This window comes from Hippoglossus hippoglossus, chromosome 5 (assembly GCF_009819705.1).
Source record: "Hippoglossus hippoglossus isolate fHipHip1 chromosome 5, fHipHip1.pri, whole genome shotgun sequence".
Lineage (NCBI taxonomy): Eukaryota > Metazoa > Chordata > Actinopteri > Pleuronectiformes > Pleuronectidae > Hippoglossus > Hippoglossus hippoglossus.
This window is the reverse complement of record NC_047155.1, coordinates 23,321,970-23,337,101: the sequence shown is the minus strand read 5'-3', so window position 1 is coordinate 23,337,101 and position 15,132 is coordinate 23,321,970. Positions and strand designations below refer to the sequence as shown.

Below are 15,132 nucleotides of genomic sequence, written 5' to 3'. Positions count from 1 at the left end.
GGAAAACACAGATGGCCAGGGCCGTCACATGATGTCCAATGGAATGTCTGAAGTATTTGTTTTTGTGTACAGGGCAAAAAGAGGAAGAGGATTAGGAGGAAGGCTCCAGCCACGACTGATTGAAGGTTATTAATTCTATTGATCAGTGTGTTTTCATGTGAAATGTGATGAAAAATACAACATGAGACCAAGTGGGACACATTTAACTTTTAACATGAAGTTCCATAAATTGAAATATGAATAATTGTATATTTAACTACTTTACAAATGAAACACACAGAACAATGAGATTCAAAACCTCCTTTAATCTCAAATTAAATGTCAGAACTTGTAAGAAACAACAGAAAATAATTTGTTCTGATATTATTTGGTCTTAGTATTACAAATATTACACAATACAATTTTAAGAAGCAGCATCTAGTTGTTAAAGTATTTTCATAAAGTGTGAGTGACCTTCCACACTGCACTGCGAGAAGTCCACTTTCTACAGAGCAGTGTGAGCCCTCCTCCCCTCACTGCACATCTTCAGCTGGGCTCCTCTCCACTTTTACTTATGCTTTTATATTTTTATCTTCTAAAAAAAATGTTTAATGCCTGCACATGTTTTTTCACAATAATAAAATGAAACGATTCCCCCAGTCACATCCTGGTCCCAGTCACTATTACAAAGAGTTAATGTAGAAATTGATAGCGTTCAAATTAGTAGTGTTTAGTATGAACCTTTGTGAGTGTGACTCTCAGGGTGAGTCTTCAAAGTGTGGTTGCAGACCAGAGCCCAACTCATTAAAAGCATCTCATGACCGAGACAATCACAGTTCCATTGTAACTGAAGAAGACTGGGAAACGAGGCCCCGTCTAGTTTCATCTTTACTGCAGTAAAAGTACCAATAGAGCAATGTCACAAGTACTCCATTATATCAGTAAAGGTAAAAGCACATAATATTAGAAGATAAAGCATTGCAGTTAAATTAGTGGTTTGGTTCCTCCAACAGATCTATTATTATTATTATATGTGACACTCTTAGATGATTGAGGCCTCAGAGTGTGAGTGGCATGTTACCCTTTTATCCTAAAAGAAACGCTAAAAAACACAATTACACAAACACAAAATATATAAAATATTTTAAATTAAATTAAATAGTTAACATATTAGTGAAGTTGACAAACTGATGAACATTCCCTTGTTTAGAAGTGGCTGCACTACAGCAGCACACTACTCACAAAGACAATTTAAAGGAGGAAGAAAACTTTTCTTTGTCTTAAGAATCGGGCAGATGAGGGTCATAGTTACCTGACAAACCTGTGACAAGTAAAAACCTGTGACAAGTAAACATGCATTTCTCAAACACCACAAGTTCACAACTCAACTCTCACTCAAGGAAAGAATACTTGAGAAATGGAGGACACTGGCTCCATGACTGTAACCGATACCTGGAGTGCAATGTTTTGAGTGACATGTTTGTGTTCCTGCAGAATCAACTCGTGATATGTTCGAGCCTTTGACACAGTCTGTATTAACGTCTGACAGTATCTTGAGCGTACATCAGGTTTATGCAACCATCCTCATTTTCCCCAGCATAGTCACAGTGTTCATGTTTCCTCAACCTGCATCAGCACTCATGTGTGGTGCTTTTAAAAAAAAACACTGATAACAACATCAGTCTGGAGCTCACATATTTTACTGTTCTTTCATTACTTGTAAGACAATAGATATGAATAGACTATTGCGTCTGGTCAGTACTACCAGATAAGTTAATGAGATCTATTATGATAATTTGTCCGATAATTGGGGTATTGATATGTTTGTCTTCACTCCGAGAGCTGCACGACTCTTTTGATCAAAGACCTGCACACCCTCTGCTGGAAACTCCGCTGATGAGTGAGGATTTGAAAAACAGGAAATTACTTATATAAAAAAGTTACCAGCATAATAGGCAAATTTCAACTTCTACTTTGTCTCACACTTACAGTCAACAAGAGCTCTGTGTGGCGGGTGGAGTCTTTTCAGGGAGAGGCTGACATTCTTCTCTTTATGGTTGTACAGTGCATGTATCAACACCTAAAACACACAGAGCGACTGAGTGGTAAATGTTTTTATATTAAAAATCAAATCAGAATCCAAACCTTAATAATGTAATAAAACGGCCGGCTTAAAAGGAACTATGAGGTGGCAAAGACAAGAGATGAGATAAAATAATGTCGGTGCACACAGCAGTGCATTTCGCACATATTCTCCTGGTGTGATCATGTATGTCAGATTGTAGGTATTAACACATTCACCTTGCCACTGACACCATGATGTCATCTGGTCCCATGACTACGACTTGTCCGGCCTGCAGCTCAGGCTGGAGGGAGTTGACTGTGAAGTCATGCAGAGTCCGATGAGAGTCACTGATATTGTGGCGAAGTAACTCAGCATGACTGTTACTGTTACTGAATGTTACTAAATCAAAAGCAGAGAAGATGAACAGGAAGTTCACTGACACGTCGGATGTAGTGATTAGCTGATTTGGTGTTGTGCAGTCAGTTAGAACACAAAATGGCACAAAAAAATGGAAAGTTAGCAATTATAGGCAAGATGTTTAAGCATGTAAAACACGATTTATGATTGTTTGAGCTGAATAAGAGGTGATCGATTGAATAGTTGATGAACAACAAACTAATTATTATCACCTATTAATCATTTACTCATTTTTGAGGGGGAAAAGCCACATATTCTTGGTTTTACCTCTTCCAATGTGAAGATTTAATACTTATGACTTTTTATAAAGAAAGCCATCACATAATAATTATTATAAGCTCAATCAGAGGTAAAAATCATCTTTAGTTAGAGTTTCTATTTTGATTAAATGTGTAGTTTACCTCAGCATGTCAGAGAGCAGCTCAGTCACTGAAGAGTTGTGTTTAGGGTCAACCAAACCACTGGCCACAGCTAAAGCTCCAATCAGAACCTATGTTTAGAGAAAAAAATTGAATTACAATGAGATATTAGAACTACAATCATAACCAGTTTATATTATACATTATACAATGGGGAGGAGGAACTTGGATTATAAACTCCAAGACGAAAGTAACACAATATTGATCAACGTATCAAGAATACATACACGTCATGAGTAGAACTAAATTCAGTCTATACCCTCATATAGGCCTTTAACCGGTTGTTCAACTTTGTCACTGTAGTTACAGACGTCCTCTCTGCTCAAGACCCCTCCATTTGTTTGCACCTTGGTATGAAACCCCAGAGAAGACTTCTGAATGGTTGTCTCTGCTAATATTCTATGAAAGTTTCACAACTGTTTTTTTTAAACATCTGGAATTCTGGAAATGAATGACTATCTCTTGTGAGAAGTTCCCATCGTAACAGTTTGACAGATCAGCCTCTAGGGCTCCTGCCAGATTGAAAAACCTAAGAAAAGAACCAGGACGCAGAGCTTGGCCCCGAGGGAAGAGCATGTCCCTGAAACGCTTTGGTAACTTCTCAGCTTTTACCTTCAATATGGCCTCAGCTGTAAGACGATGACACATCTACAATTGCATCCTGGTATCATCATCATCAGATCAAACTGTGACAACAAAATCTAAACTGCGATTGTTTGACTCACCGAGATCGAAAGACACATTGAAACCTCCTCTGGCAACAGCGGCTGCTCTGGCGACCACATCCTCCCACAATAGACTGCAGGGATTTTGTGGTAAGACATGTGGGACTTTGAAAACTAAATACGGGCAGAAAAAAACACTGTATCCACATATACTTACCTTCCATAAAGGGAGTGAGCATGATGTAACCCTCTGAGCATACCTGGCACTCCTACTTGTACACCTGCCTGAAAATAGATTTTATCTTGACAAGCTAAATAGTGAAATCAACAACATGCAATCCTGGCCCCCTCCCCACCTTACATCACCTCACGCTCTGACACATTTTGCAGCATCTCCTCATGTTCATGTGATGAGCCATAGTTGTGAATATTATTTGTACAGCAACCACCAGTCAGTCACTAACACCTGACACGTGTGGATGCACCACACCCAAACACAGGGCGGCAGCGATGGCTGCATCCACACTCGACCCATGATCCTGAAGGACTTTTTGGCCAAGTGCAGTGCAGAGCTCTTGATCTGACACCAGCACACCTTTAACAATCACCTGAGGAGCAACGATGATGATAACTAATGCAGCAGCGATTTGACTTGGATATATTATACCGCATGACATACCAAACTATCCCCCAGATAAATGTGCAGGAGCAAAATTATGGTCAATCCAAAGGCAAAGATGATAGATCCAGCCTACAGAGGCAGAAGGCTGTCCTGACTGGAGCCGTCTCTGTCTGTCTCTTTGAGGTTGGACAGGTTTAGGCGGAACAGCTCTGGACTACCAGACACAAACTGTATCAGAGGGTTCTCTTCTGTGAGATGGTGGAGATCTGTGGTGGCAGCAGTAAGGAAACATGTCAATATTTAGCAGCGTGGAAATGTGGTGATTTCAGCCCAGTTTCCTCAGGAGCCAGAGATGCTGCTCTTTATTTTCCATTGTCATCTAATCAGGAGATTTGCATGTGAAGGGGTGTAAATTTGCATCATGGGAGAGAAACCAAACAGCATCTTGTTTGCTGAAAACTGTAAACCATCCCTTTGTACACTGTACCTGTATCCTCTCACCATGGTTTTTACTAGAGTCACAGGTGGAGTCTCGTGATGATGAGTCATCAGCCGACTGACATGACCAGCAAAACTACTCTAACTACTTGTTATCTGCTTGTTGAGTTTGGTTTCAGGAGAAACATCCATCTTCACTTTAGATGAACAGAAACCCTCCTGTAATACAATAATATACCCACAGACAGAACTCTTCTCCCCCAGCTGGACATGTAATCAAGCACAGCAGGTACAACTACCTCCAAACCAATGAGACCTCAACATTTGCACCAGTCAAACTGTGAGCAGTTCACTGTCAATCAGACATCATGGTTTTACTAATAAAGCACAAGCTGCAAAGTCAAATTTTTTATTGCTCCATTTTTAAACTTCATGTGGGTAAATGCAGGTTAATACACAAATCACATTAATTTGTCAAAATGTTTGAAGATACATTTTGCAAAGGCTGCACTTGTCTCATCCACGTGTATAATAAAATCAAATGCACAAGAAAACAAAGTGTGTCTCATTTCATGAGGTAAACGTGTTCCTTTTAAATTCATACACAGTACAGGTTATATTGTAGCTGCCTTTCACCTGGTAACAGATGTCATGGGCTACATCGGGATTAGAGGTATAGCTTATCTGTAAAATCAAAGAATGAGTAAAATCACAAAAGCCTCAGCTCTGAGCTGTGTGTGTACGTGTTATACCGTGTTTTTAATGTGAATGATTTACACTCTAAGATTATTTCCTGGTTTACAACCACAGCTTCAGTGGCTGAGGTTGCGATGCCCTGGCTGTTGGAGGTTGAAGGAGTGGTGTTGGACTCCTTGGTGAACACGGTTCTGGCGCTGGATGGCGTTACGGGACATGTGGTGTCGCTCTGTCCAGGCTTTAGCCTTCTGGACGCAGGTTAACTGTGTCACCTCTGCCAGGACTTTTGACTGAGAAAAAGAGCCAGAGACGACTCCACTGCTGCTGCTGCTCTGAACTGTGGGCTCTGTATCCGACACACTGGAGAGAAACACGTGACATTAAGGGTGAATCAACCTTGAGAGTTAATCTGTTAGGCCAGTGGAAATTGAATTTAAAAATAAGTTTCTGAAGTTAAACTCGACATATGAACAGGTCCACATATAACATGATTTATTAACCTTGTATCAGTTTCCATCTTTGTAACTGTGTCTCCATGAGGAGGAGAGTTTACTGGTTGGCTGTCCGTCAGCTCTGCATCCTGGTTCTCTGCTGATCTTGTCTCTGTGGGGATACAAGTTTATGTTTGTCATAACTGTACACTTCAATATACAATTCCTCTCCATAACATAAGGCTGCACAGTGCTCTAGATAAACATCAGGTAGAATACTTTAAAATCTAAAGGCAAATGAGGCAAAACAGACTTTTTAAGATGACATTCAAAATATTTATGTGTCTGTTTCAATCCTTTTTGGTTTGAGAATGTATCAGTCAATCAAGTTTTATTTGTATAGCCCATATTCACAAGTCACAATTTGCTTCATAGGACTAACAAGGTGCGGCTTCCTCTGCAGTTCACCCTCAACAAGAGTGAGGAAAAACTACCCAACGAAAAACCGTTCAGCAGAGAAGAAAACTGTAGACACCTCAGAGAGTCACATGTGAGGAATCCCTCTACAGGAACGGACAGAAGTGCAACAGATGTCACGTGTAACAGAGCACGTCAACAAAATAACAAGAATTAGTCCTCAATCATGTCATCAAATGTGACATCACCTTATGGTTCAATACATTTACATGTAAAATGTGAGTTGGGATTACTTTGATATGATTTCAACTGTACTTCTCTGCCCTTCACTGCCAGAGATAATCTCTAACACGTCTGTTTACAGCATTAACACTGTATATTTGTACATAGTGGTATTACAGATATTCTAAGTTATAAATTAACATCATTATTAATGATTTTCTTGGAGAAACTAAAGATGCTACATGACTGACCGTGATGATTGACAACAAGCCATCCTTCTTCCACCACTTCTCCAGACTTGACTTCTTTAGGGGTCTCCTCCTCTCCCCCAAAAAACAGACGGGTGATGGTTCTGAACATATCTCTTTGTCTTCTATTAAAGTCTTCCCTGTTTCCCCTTCTTTCTTTGTTCAAGCAGGAAACTGTTTAAGACAAGAAGAAACACCAGCTCATGAGTCATGTGTACGTTCATTCAGCATCACTGCTTCCCTCAGTGACGCTAACGCTAATCCATCTTTGACTGTTTGGGAGTGGGTGATGCCACCAGACCACCTTTCATTCATAACCATTCTTTAAAAATTCATGCAATGTTTGGTCAGCTGACTGGGGCGTCCAATGAAATTTCTTCTGATTCAGGGGTTTGAATAATGATGCCCACTCTCCCAGAATTTCATTGTTAGGGTCCATCTGTTTCTGTGTATATATGGGGGAGGGGCTCTCTTTACCAAGCATCTTGTCAGGATGAAGCTTGGTCTGCACCTTTAATGGGCTCAGATGGATCTATGCAGGGCCACTGCTCTACATTTAAAACTGACGCTGGGTTATTTTCTGCAGGTCACACTCACTGCGATGGACCTTTAATGCTATTGTGTTGTCTTCAATGTCATGCACTTCAGCACACATAACAGAAACCATGGGAGAAATACGCAAGTAATACACAACACATTACATAGCAAGAGATATGTTGTGTGTAATTCTACGATCGTATAATAACAGTGATGCTGCTCGCCTCTTGTTCTATCGTCCACCGCACTGGTGAATGTATTCCAGTGAATTGTCTGCAGCTCTGCAGTGTGCACTTACCTCCGTGGGACGTTAGCGTGTCTCAGTTTGACGCGCAGGTCATTGTGAGAGTCAGCCTGTGTGTGTTCTCTGTGCAGATTCTCAGTCTGTATCTCGAACAGCAGCTGAACGAGCCTCTTGTTTTGTTGCTGTTTCAAATATTCAACCGATCCCTGCCAGCGGAAGCCCCGCCCACGTCCCCGCCCCGATCGGAAGTGATTCACCAATCAGAGGTCGCGGAGGCAGTCCCGTGGTTTGATTTGATTCTGGCCAAAGAGCAACCTGTGCAGTCAAGATAAATCCCTGTTTAGTTCACATGTTCTTCGCACGTCTGCCCAACTGTCTGCTCTGAAATACAGGAACTGTACCGTGTTATTATTCTATAGCCTCTGCTAGTGTTATCTGTAGATCTCTGTTTATGAAAAGTAAAGTATCCTGAATCAGATTAGTCCATTTTAGTTTGCCTGAAACTCACAATGCACATTTCAACTTTCTCTCACTGCTGCTCTTAAAATAAAATATGTGATCGATTTCTTTAATCACTTCCGGTCTTTTTCATACATGGTATGTTGTAGTTTTTGTTATTTCATCTATTTTTATCAGATTTTACATGTGATCCATACAAATGTCAATACTATGTTGTTTTTCATTTTTTGTAGTTTTTAAAATCACTGGTACCTACAGTTCTCTATCAGTAATGTAACCAGGAAACAACCTGTTCATGTGACGATCCCATTTCCTTTCAACGTGTCTGGTATGGGTTACATTTCTCTACTACTCTAATGTTATCAAATTCATAACAAAGGGGTGGTTGGCTCAGGAGGCAGAGCGGGTCATCTATAAAGCCAGAAAGTCGGCTGTTCGATCCCAGTCTCCCCCATTCTATATGCCGAAGTGGATAAAGTGCTTTGAGTGGTCATCAAGACTGGAAAAGGGTTGTATACATTATCAAAATGTTTTCATAAATTTATACCCTGAAAAAGTGGCTACACAAACTCTTAATCATTTTGTGCAGCTACTTTATCATATGCTTCTCAGCTATAGTACACAAAGCTGACATAGCTGTGCATCACACCCCTGGTCACATCTGGCTCAAAGTGTAGCAAGAGAAACCTTACAGTTCAAGAATTAAAGAGAAAACAACTTATAAGCACATATCTATGGGTTTCTGGTGATCGGCAAAGTGCTGATGAAGAAAGAGATAGCCATCCAAGGTGGAACCTGCAGCAGTCTTAACCTTTCCCCCTTCAGTGGGCAACATGAAGGTACAACTGCACCAACTTACTACCTGCAGGAGGAGACAAACACAACTGGACAGAACACACGTTAGGAGCTATAAGAAGGGTCAGTGTGGGCCGTAACACGCTATCAGTCTGAAGCATTTATATAGAATTTAGAAGTGTGTATCCTCAAATACACTGCCACACATCTCAGTTTCTAAAATTGTGTTGGGCCTTGACAGAGGTTTTCAAAAAGTAAACAGTGCAATTACAAGCACTGTCCCTCATGTTATAATGAAGCAGGTCACCACTGATTTTGAATCTGTGCGTATATAAAAATATACTGTTTTTGGTAATAAAGCCATAAAAATAGTTTAATACATCTAAACTGTATTTTAGAGTTGGTGAAGTTGACTAATGACCTGGGGAGAGAAAAGCCTGTTGTTGTTTTTACTTGTATCCATCATTTGACACAACTTTGGGCCCTGCTCTTGTTGTGAACATGTGGTATACAGCGCCACCTCGTGTTCCTTGGCATGTCTCTCCTTATTCCAGCAGATGGCGCAGTTACTCCACTGAAGCAGTTCCATTAAAGCTGTGAATGCCAAGTGCATCAGCGTGGAGTTTTAGTAAGTGCAGTGTGGCAGGTGGCTGACTGATGACACCCTGACTCCCATCAGATTAACATAGTTTCCATATCAAATCACGGGCCCGCCTCAGAGCATCAACTTTAATCAAATCAGACTCACATTGTCGTTTTATATTCAGATTGATGAAAGTTACAGTTACGTGCTTTTCGTCCAGATTCCCTCAGTGGCAGAAACACTTGGTGACCGCATGAGATCAGAGTGAGGGGACACAGATCACAGACATGCAGATGAGAGTGTGCGGAGCCTCTGGATGAGCCCTGAGCACAGTGTGTTTGAATAGCTGTGAATGTGGCTGCGCGTCTTCCTGCGCACTTGGAGCAGAGATAGGAGGTGGGGAGGGCCCTCGGGGCGAGCACACCCCTACCGCCTGTGTCAGAGTATTTCAGAACAGTGGCCAGCATTTAGTCATTCTCCGTGAATGCTGCACACACACACTTGTCTGCTTTTTAAAAAAAGAAGTCCACTCTGACTTGCGGACCACTGGAGGATACATATCTGTGTTTTACGCACGGAGCCGAGGACCACGGGTTGATTCCTGCTGACTTTTATTGTTCCGTGAAACTTTTTGCGTCGTGACCGCAGGATACTTTTACGCACAGTTATTAAACTCTGAAAAGCAGGACGATGCCTCGATCTTTCTTGGTCAAAAAGTACTTCGCCAGACAGAAGCCAAACTACAGTGAGCTGGAATGTCAGAATGGTGAGTGAACAAAGTTGTTTTATTCCTTGGCTGAATTATGAACGCATCCTTACATAAGAGCGCAAACTAGAATAAAAAAAACTTAAACTTTCTTAAGTGTATCTTAGTAGTTTAGTTAAATGAAACTTCATTTTCAAAATCTACTGTATAAGTTTCTGGTTCAACTACAAACCAAACTACGCCTCGTTCAAGTTGGGGCCCGTTAGATGCACTTTCCCCCCCTTTCTGCAACCAGACAGAGCACCATTCATGTTACAAGCCCTTGTGAATACGTGGGAGGAAACGGCCCATGGAAGCTTCCCATGACTCCAGCCTTAAAATCATACATGTTCAGAAAAACAAAAATGTACAACCAAGATAAGAGCAAACAAAGTGTGTGTGTGTAGTTGGTGAAAGTCTATGAAATATAGTTGAAATGGTAAATATGATGTTTATTGTCTCTAATTCAACATCATTTTGGCCTTGTTTTCTAACCACCCTCTTCCTTTTCTTTTCAGACACTTCCCTGGAGAGGTATCCTTTTGCTGAGTTCTCATCAGGAGACATCACCTCTGCTGCCACCTGTTTCACCACAGGTCTGGTGTGGGACCTCAGTGTCCTGCCCACCCTCTACCTGCCCACCTCCCAAACAGAGCCCTCTGCCGCCACAGGCCCCCTTGACCTCAGCTCCCCGTCCAGCCTGAGCAGCAGTGCCAGCAGCAGTGGAGAGGAGGATGAAGGACGCACATCAGATCCCCCCAGTCCAGAACCCGTCCACACGTATGCCCCTCGCCAGCGGATGAAATGCACCGGCGTCATTGCTCACGTCAGTCCCCCAGAGGAGGAAGAGGAGCGAGAAGCCCCCGTCACAGCAGCCAGGCCGGCCTTCCTCTGCAAACACTGCCCCAAGGAGTACACCAGCCTTGGGGCCCTGAAGATGCACATCCGCTCACACACCCTTCCCTGTGTGTGCACCACCTGTGGAAAGGCTTTCTCCAGGCCGTGGCTGCTGCGCGGCCACATCCGCACACACACAGGTAAGATCCGTGTTTAATAACAGTACGCAACCTGCTCAGTTCCACTTGATTCACAAGTGAAGAAATCTGAGTGTGTATAGCAGTAAAGCTGATTAACATATGAGTTGATGTCATTGTGAGTCACCAGGTCACTCCCTCATGATTCGCTCTATGAAGTTAGGGAGAGGGATATCCATGGAAATCAGTTTGACGAGCTTAACACTTGATCAGCAGACACAGTCACATAGGGAAGTCTTCTGTAGACCCTGCACTCATTGATCACTCATTGTGTTTAATGTCCCAGCAACAATGGCTCGTTGGTTAATTATCTTATCGCGGCTGCTGGGGAGGACAACAACACAGGGACACATGAGTGACAAAAGACTTTAAAGAGGGCCTGAAGGCTCTGCACTATCAACGATCACTTAGTACCTGCAGCAACTTGTCAGCATGCTAATCTCATTTGGCTCTTATTGAGTCATGCTAATTCAGTCAGGCTGTGACCCCACCAGTCTATCATGCGCTTCTACATTATCTTCAGAATGTGTGTGTGTGTGCGTGTGTTAATGAAAAGCTCTCCAGAGACATCTGACTGTTGTCACTCTATGGCGGGGGGGTAATTAGAGCCACATATAAAAGGCGTTTATATAAAACGTTTTTTCTTTCCCCTCTTTTCTGTCCAGGTGAGCGTCCGTTCTCCTGCCCCCACTGCAACCGGGCCTTCGCCGACCGCTCCAACCTGCGGGCTCATCTGCAGACCCACGCCGAGGTGAAGAAGTACCAGTGCGGCGTCTGCTCTCGCACCTTCAGCCGCATGTCGTTGCTGCAGAAGCACAGCTCCTCAGGGTGCTGCTCCCCCACGGCATGAGACGTAACGGAGGAGAGAGACAGAGGGACCCACTCAGAGTTCAGGGCGGTGGACACAGAGAGGTGGTCTGTACGAGCCCAGCTGGCCTGTTGATGACCTACGAGGCCACAAAGAGCGTGAAATGGCCTGCTTTAAGAGACCTGGAGGGAATCAAGCCTCATTATGGATATGACTTTACAGCCTCTTAGCTTCCTTGTTCCATGACAAAAAAAAAGCTGAGGAGCAGATTTTTCTTCTTCCACTCTAGACGGAAGTCTCGAGGCTGGACCAAATCTGAACTGAGCAATGCCGACACCCACTTGGTATCAGCCCCTTTGTTGCTATTGTGCCCATTCCAAAGACCAAATATGTAGCGGTCATTCACTCATTGGGGTGAGAGGTGTCCTTTCCTGTCTCTGTCCTGGTGCCGGCCGACTCAGGATCACGGCCTAGACACAGCTGCTGAGAGGTAGGGGTGCGTGGGTGGAATAAATCTCTCAGCGTGCCTCAAAACACACACCCACCCACATACACACACATAAGCAAATGCACACACAGCTGTCCCTGGTACTGTGGTGTAGATAGACGAGGTGCTAACAGGTGCTTCAGCCATGACCTTCGCCGGTTAATAGCAGGTGACTTCCACTGCCCTTGGTTTGCTTAAGAAGAAAAAAAGAGGAAGCATGTCATCACAAAAGAATGGCATCAGTTAGTCTTTTCAGCAGTGGGGATCCTTGTTAAGCCTCTATTTTGACTACATCCAAACCTCCTCTTTAATCTGATGAGTTTCAGAGATAGGAAAAAAGCCGTTCTGTCTGTTATTATCCAAAGAAGCTTCGTTTTGCAGCTCCGCAGAAATGTGGATGGCAAAGCCGTCCGTGCACTCAAGGTTACAACAGTGTTAATGCCAGCCAAAGCCATATTTTGTAACTTAAATGAGTTTGTGCCTTCAAATTGTATGGAACCAAAAATGTGCCTTTTATTTTTTACCTCAGTTAGTGTTGGTGGCTTTTGAAAAACAATGATTGCAGTATTAGTAGAAATTAGCACCAAACAGTTTGAAAATGCAATAAGGCTGGGACCAAAGATTTTTTTTAAAGTTTACACCATGAACCCATGGTTGCCTAATATGTGATCATTATCCTATGAATGGACAGTACAAAGATGAATTTTTAACTTTCCTTTACATTTTATGGCAGTGTTTTTATAGTGCAATGTGCAGATGATGTGTTATTACAAATTTGTACCATGCTTGTGTGTTCACTTCTTTTTCTTGTATGTTGTAACTGATACATTTTCATTCAATAAAGTAATTTATGTTTATTAAAACTTGTCACTCCACCAGTTGCATTACTGTTAATTACTCTTTGATACAATGTGGAAATAAGGGCCCTGGATACGTTAGTAATAAAAAAATGTGTTTGATTATTAACCAGGATGTTTCAGCTTCTCAATGCTAGGCGTGGCAACTGAGCTGACAGTTTGAGTTGAAGCTGATTTGCAGATGTGCAGGTGAACGCACTTTGTGATGGACGGGAACAAATGAGTGCACCTGCTTCCAGTTTCCACCTGCCATCTACTTCTCCTTGTCACTGTGCAAACACTGCTTTAAATGTGAACGTGAGCGAGTTTGTCTTTGCATGTAAAGTTAAAAGACAAGTCGAGTGAGAGTCAGCATCTGTTTTCGATCAATCCCGAGGTTCAACATGGATCCGTACGTGCTTCGCTGCAGCTCTTGAAATGATCCTAAAGTGGAATTCTAGTAAGCTATATGGGTGATTGCAGTGTGTATATGTGTTTTTCCTCCTCAGGGAGAGTGTAACATTCTCCTCTTCCTCTGCCTAGACGGTGACTCAGAGTCTGCTCCGCCTGGAGCTTTAGGTTCCCATGGCTCCTGTGTTCTGAGTCGAGCCACTAGTCAGTCTGTCTGTCGGTTGGTTAGCTGGTGTGCGTGGGCTGAAGCCTACTCGGGCCAGCACAGAGTGAGGTAAGCTGTTCCACGGCACAGTTCCTTATTTCCTTCTGAGTCAGGGAAATGTGCTTGCTGCTACCAGCCAGGACGACCATGTAGCGTGTAGCAGTGACTCACCTCACACACTCTGCTTATACTGCTCTAAAACATCTGTGCGCCAACACTAACCAGGCCTAATGTGGAACTAATATCAGAGGCCTCGACTGTGGTTCCTGTCAGGCCTTATATTCTCATGTCTTTTACTGGGGATGCTCTTGGATGGATAAAGGGGCTATTAAAATCTCAGCTGGTGGAGGTTAGCTCAGGACTATTTTGATGATGTCAGCTGGTATGTCCTGAGGTGAGGGTGTTAGCTCTGCTAGCACGGACAATTGAATCAAGTCCCTCATTCAGACTTTTTTCTTGAGTATTCTAAAGTTTGCTTGTTGTTTGTGTCCGTGCACTCTCTCATAATTTCATTATTGATGAGGTGCTGCCCCTACTTAGCAGGGGAGGGTTTAAAAAACATTTCTTCTCATCGAGCCTTTGTCTTTCTAGTCTTAAGAAGTCAATGCTGCACCGCCTCATTTGGCCAAGTACAAACTACATTTCAAGTCTTTGCTGTATCACACTGCTGTGCTTATTTCTGCCTTTTTATAGAGAAATGAAAACACAACATGCTCCCTTTCTTGTTCCTCGGGGAGAGTGGAGGAGCCTGGATCTGAAATCTGAGAGCGTTTTCCTGCTGTGTGCTTTACAGTGCCAGAGCACTCACTGTAATTTACCAAAAGTGGCTGCTATTTATGCCATAAAGCATGTGTTTAACATTCCTGAACCCCACTGTGTTTGTGTATTCCTCGCTCTCTCACTCGCTCGCTCGCTCTCTCTCCCACTCACTCTCTGCCCGCCTCTACGGCTGTATTTCTATTTATGTGTGAGTGAGTGTGTGTGTGTGTGTGTGTGTGTGTGTGTGTGTGTGTGTGTGTGTGTGTGTGTGTGTGTGTGTGTGTGAGAAACGGTCACTACAGAGCAGCAGCCCTTTCCCTCTTCACAGAGGGATCATCTCTCCCCCTCTGAGACAAGGCCAACAGGAAGTGGGAGTTTACATTGGCCTACTTTACCCAAAAAAATCTGTGCTGGGTTCGAGGCTCACAGCTCAAGTGTTGTTTCTGCCGCTGCACTTTGCCGCTGCCATCGTCATGTCCCATCCCCCCCATCAGCTGTCCCACCCATGGCTGCTGTTCTGTTTTAGCTAAGTTTTCGGGGTGGAGCTGGGTGGCCAGGAGCTGAAGATCAGCAGCAGCAGTTTGGACTCATGGCCTGGGAGACAGGAAGG

At 43.1% G+C, this 15,132-nt stretch overlaps 3 protein-coding genes across 4 annotated transcripts; 1 reads left to right on the top strand and 2 right to left on the bottom strand.

Annotated features, from left to right (window-relative positions):
- Window positions 1–2,858: 2,858 nt before the first annotated feature.
- On the bottom strand, window positions 2,859–4,080 carry LOC117761266 (glutathione hydrolase 7-like). The gene is given in 6 exon segments (XM_034584981.1): window positions 2,859–2,955; window positions 3,002–3,065; window positions 3,146–3,254; window positions 3,337–3,509; window positions 3,606–3,826; window positions 3,986–4,080. Coding segments are annotated over 6 exon segments (759 nt in total).
- A 920-nt stretch (window positions 4,081–5,000) lies between these two features.
- Window positions 5,001–7,630, bottom strand: tp53inp2 (tumor protein p53 inducible nuclear protein 2). 2 transcript variants are annotated; one of them, XM_034584688.1, is made up of 4 exons: window positions 7,455–7,630; window positions 6,623–6,793; window positions 5,802–5,904; window positions 5,001–5,661 (listed from the first exon to the last, which is right to left on the bottom strand). In XM_034584688.1, exons 2-4 carry the CDS (start codon window positions 6,729–6,731, stop codon window positions 5,418–5,420), a joined length of 456 nt encoding a protein of 151 aa, XP_034440579.1. In that variant the 5' UTR covers window positions 6,732–6,793; window positions 7,455–7,630; the 3' UTR covers window positions 5,001–5,417. The 2 variants fall into 2 exon arrangements, with proteins under 2 accessions (XP_034440579.1, XP_034440580.1); XM_034584689.1 differs by lacking the exon at window positions 7,455–7,630 and having other exon boundaries at window positions 6,623–6,950.
- Window positions 7,631–9,663: 2,033 nt separating this feature from the next.
- snai1a (snail family zinc finger 1a) lies at window positions 9,664–13,169 on the top strand. Its single transcript, XM_034584686.1, has 3 exons — window positions 9,664–10,003; window positions 10,501–11,019; window positions 11,682–13,169. Exons 1-3 carry the CDS (start codon window positions 9,928–9,930, stop codon window positions 11,864–11,866), a joined length of 780 nt encoding a protein of 259 aa, XP_034440577.1. The 5' UTR covers window positions 9,664–9,927; the 3' UTR covers window positions 11,867–13,169.
- Window positions 13,170–15,132: the final 1,963 nt, after the last annotated feature.

Bases quoted from the DNA above. Each gene is read 5' to 3' on its own strand.
- tp53inp2 (XM_034584688.1), bottom strand. From the start codon at position 6,731: ATGTTCAGAACCATCACCCGTCTGTTTTTTGGGGGAGAGGAGGAGACC. The intron at 5,905-6,622 runs GTCAGTCATGTA...GTATCCCCACAG, and splicing joins GCTTGTTGTCAATCATCACG to AGACAAGATCAGCAGAGAAC. The intron at 5,662-5,801 runs GTTAATAAATCA...GTTTCTCTCCAG, and splicing joins AAGATGGAAACTGATACAAG to TGTGTCGGATACAGAGCCCA.
- snai1a (XM_034584686.1), top strand. From the start codon at position 9,928: ATGCCTCGATCTTTCTTGGTCAAAAAGTACTTCGCCAGACAGAAGCCA. The intron at 10,004-10,500 runs GTGAGTGAACAA...TTTTCTTTTCAG, and splicing joins TGAGCTGGAATGTCAGAATG to ACACTTCCCTGGAGAGGTAT. The intron at 11,020-11,681 runs GTAAGATCCGTG...TTTTCTGTCCAG, and splicing joins CCACATCCGCACACACACAG to GTGAGCGTCCGTTCTCCTGC.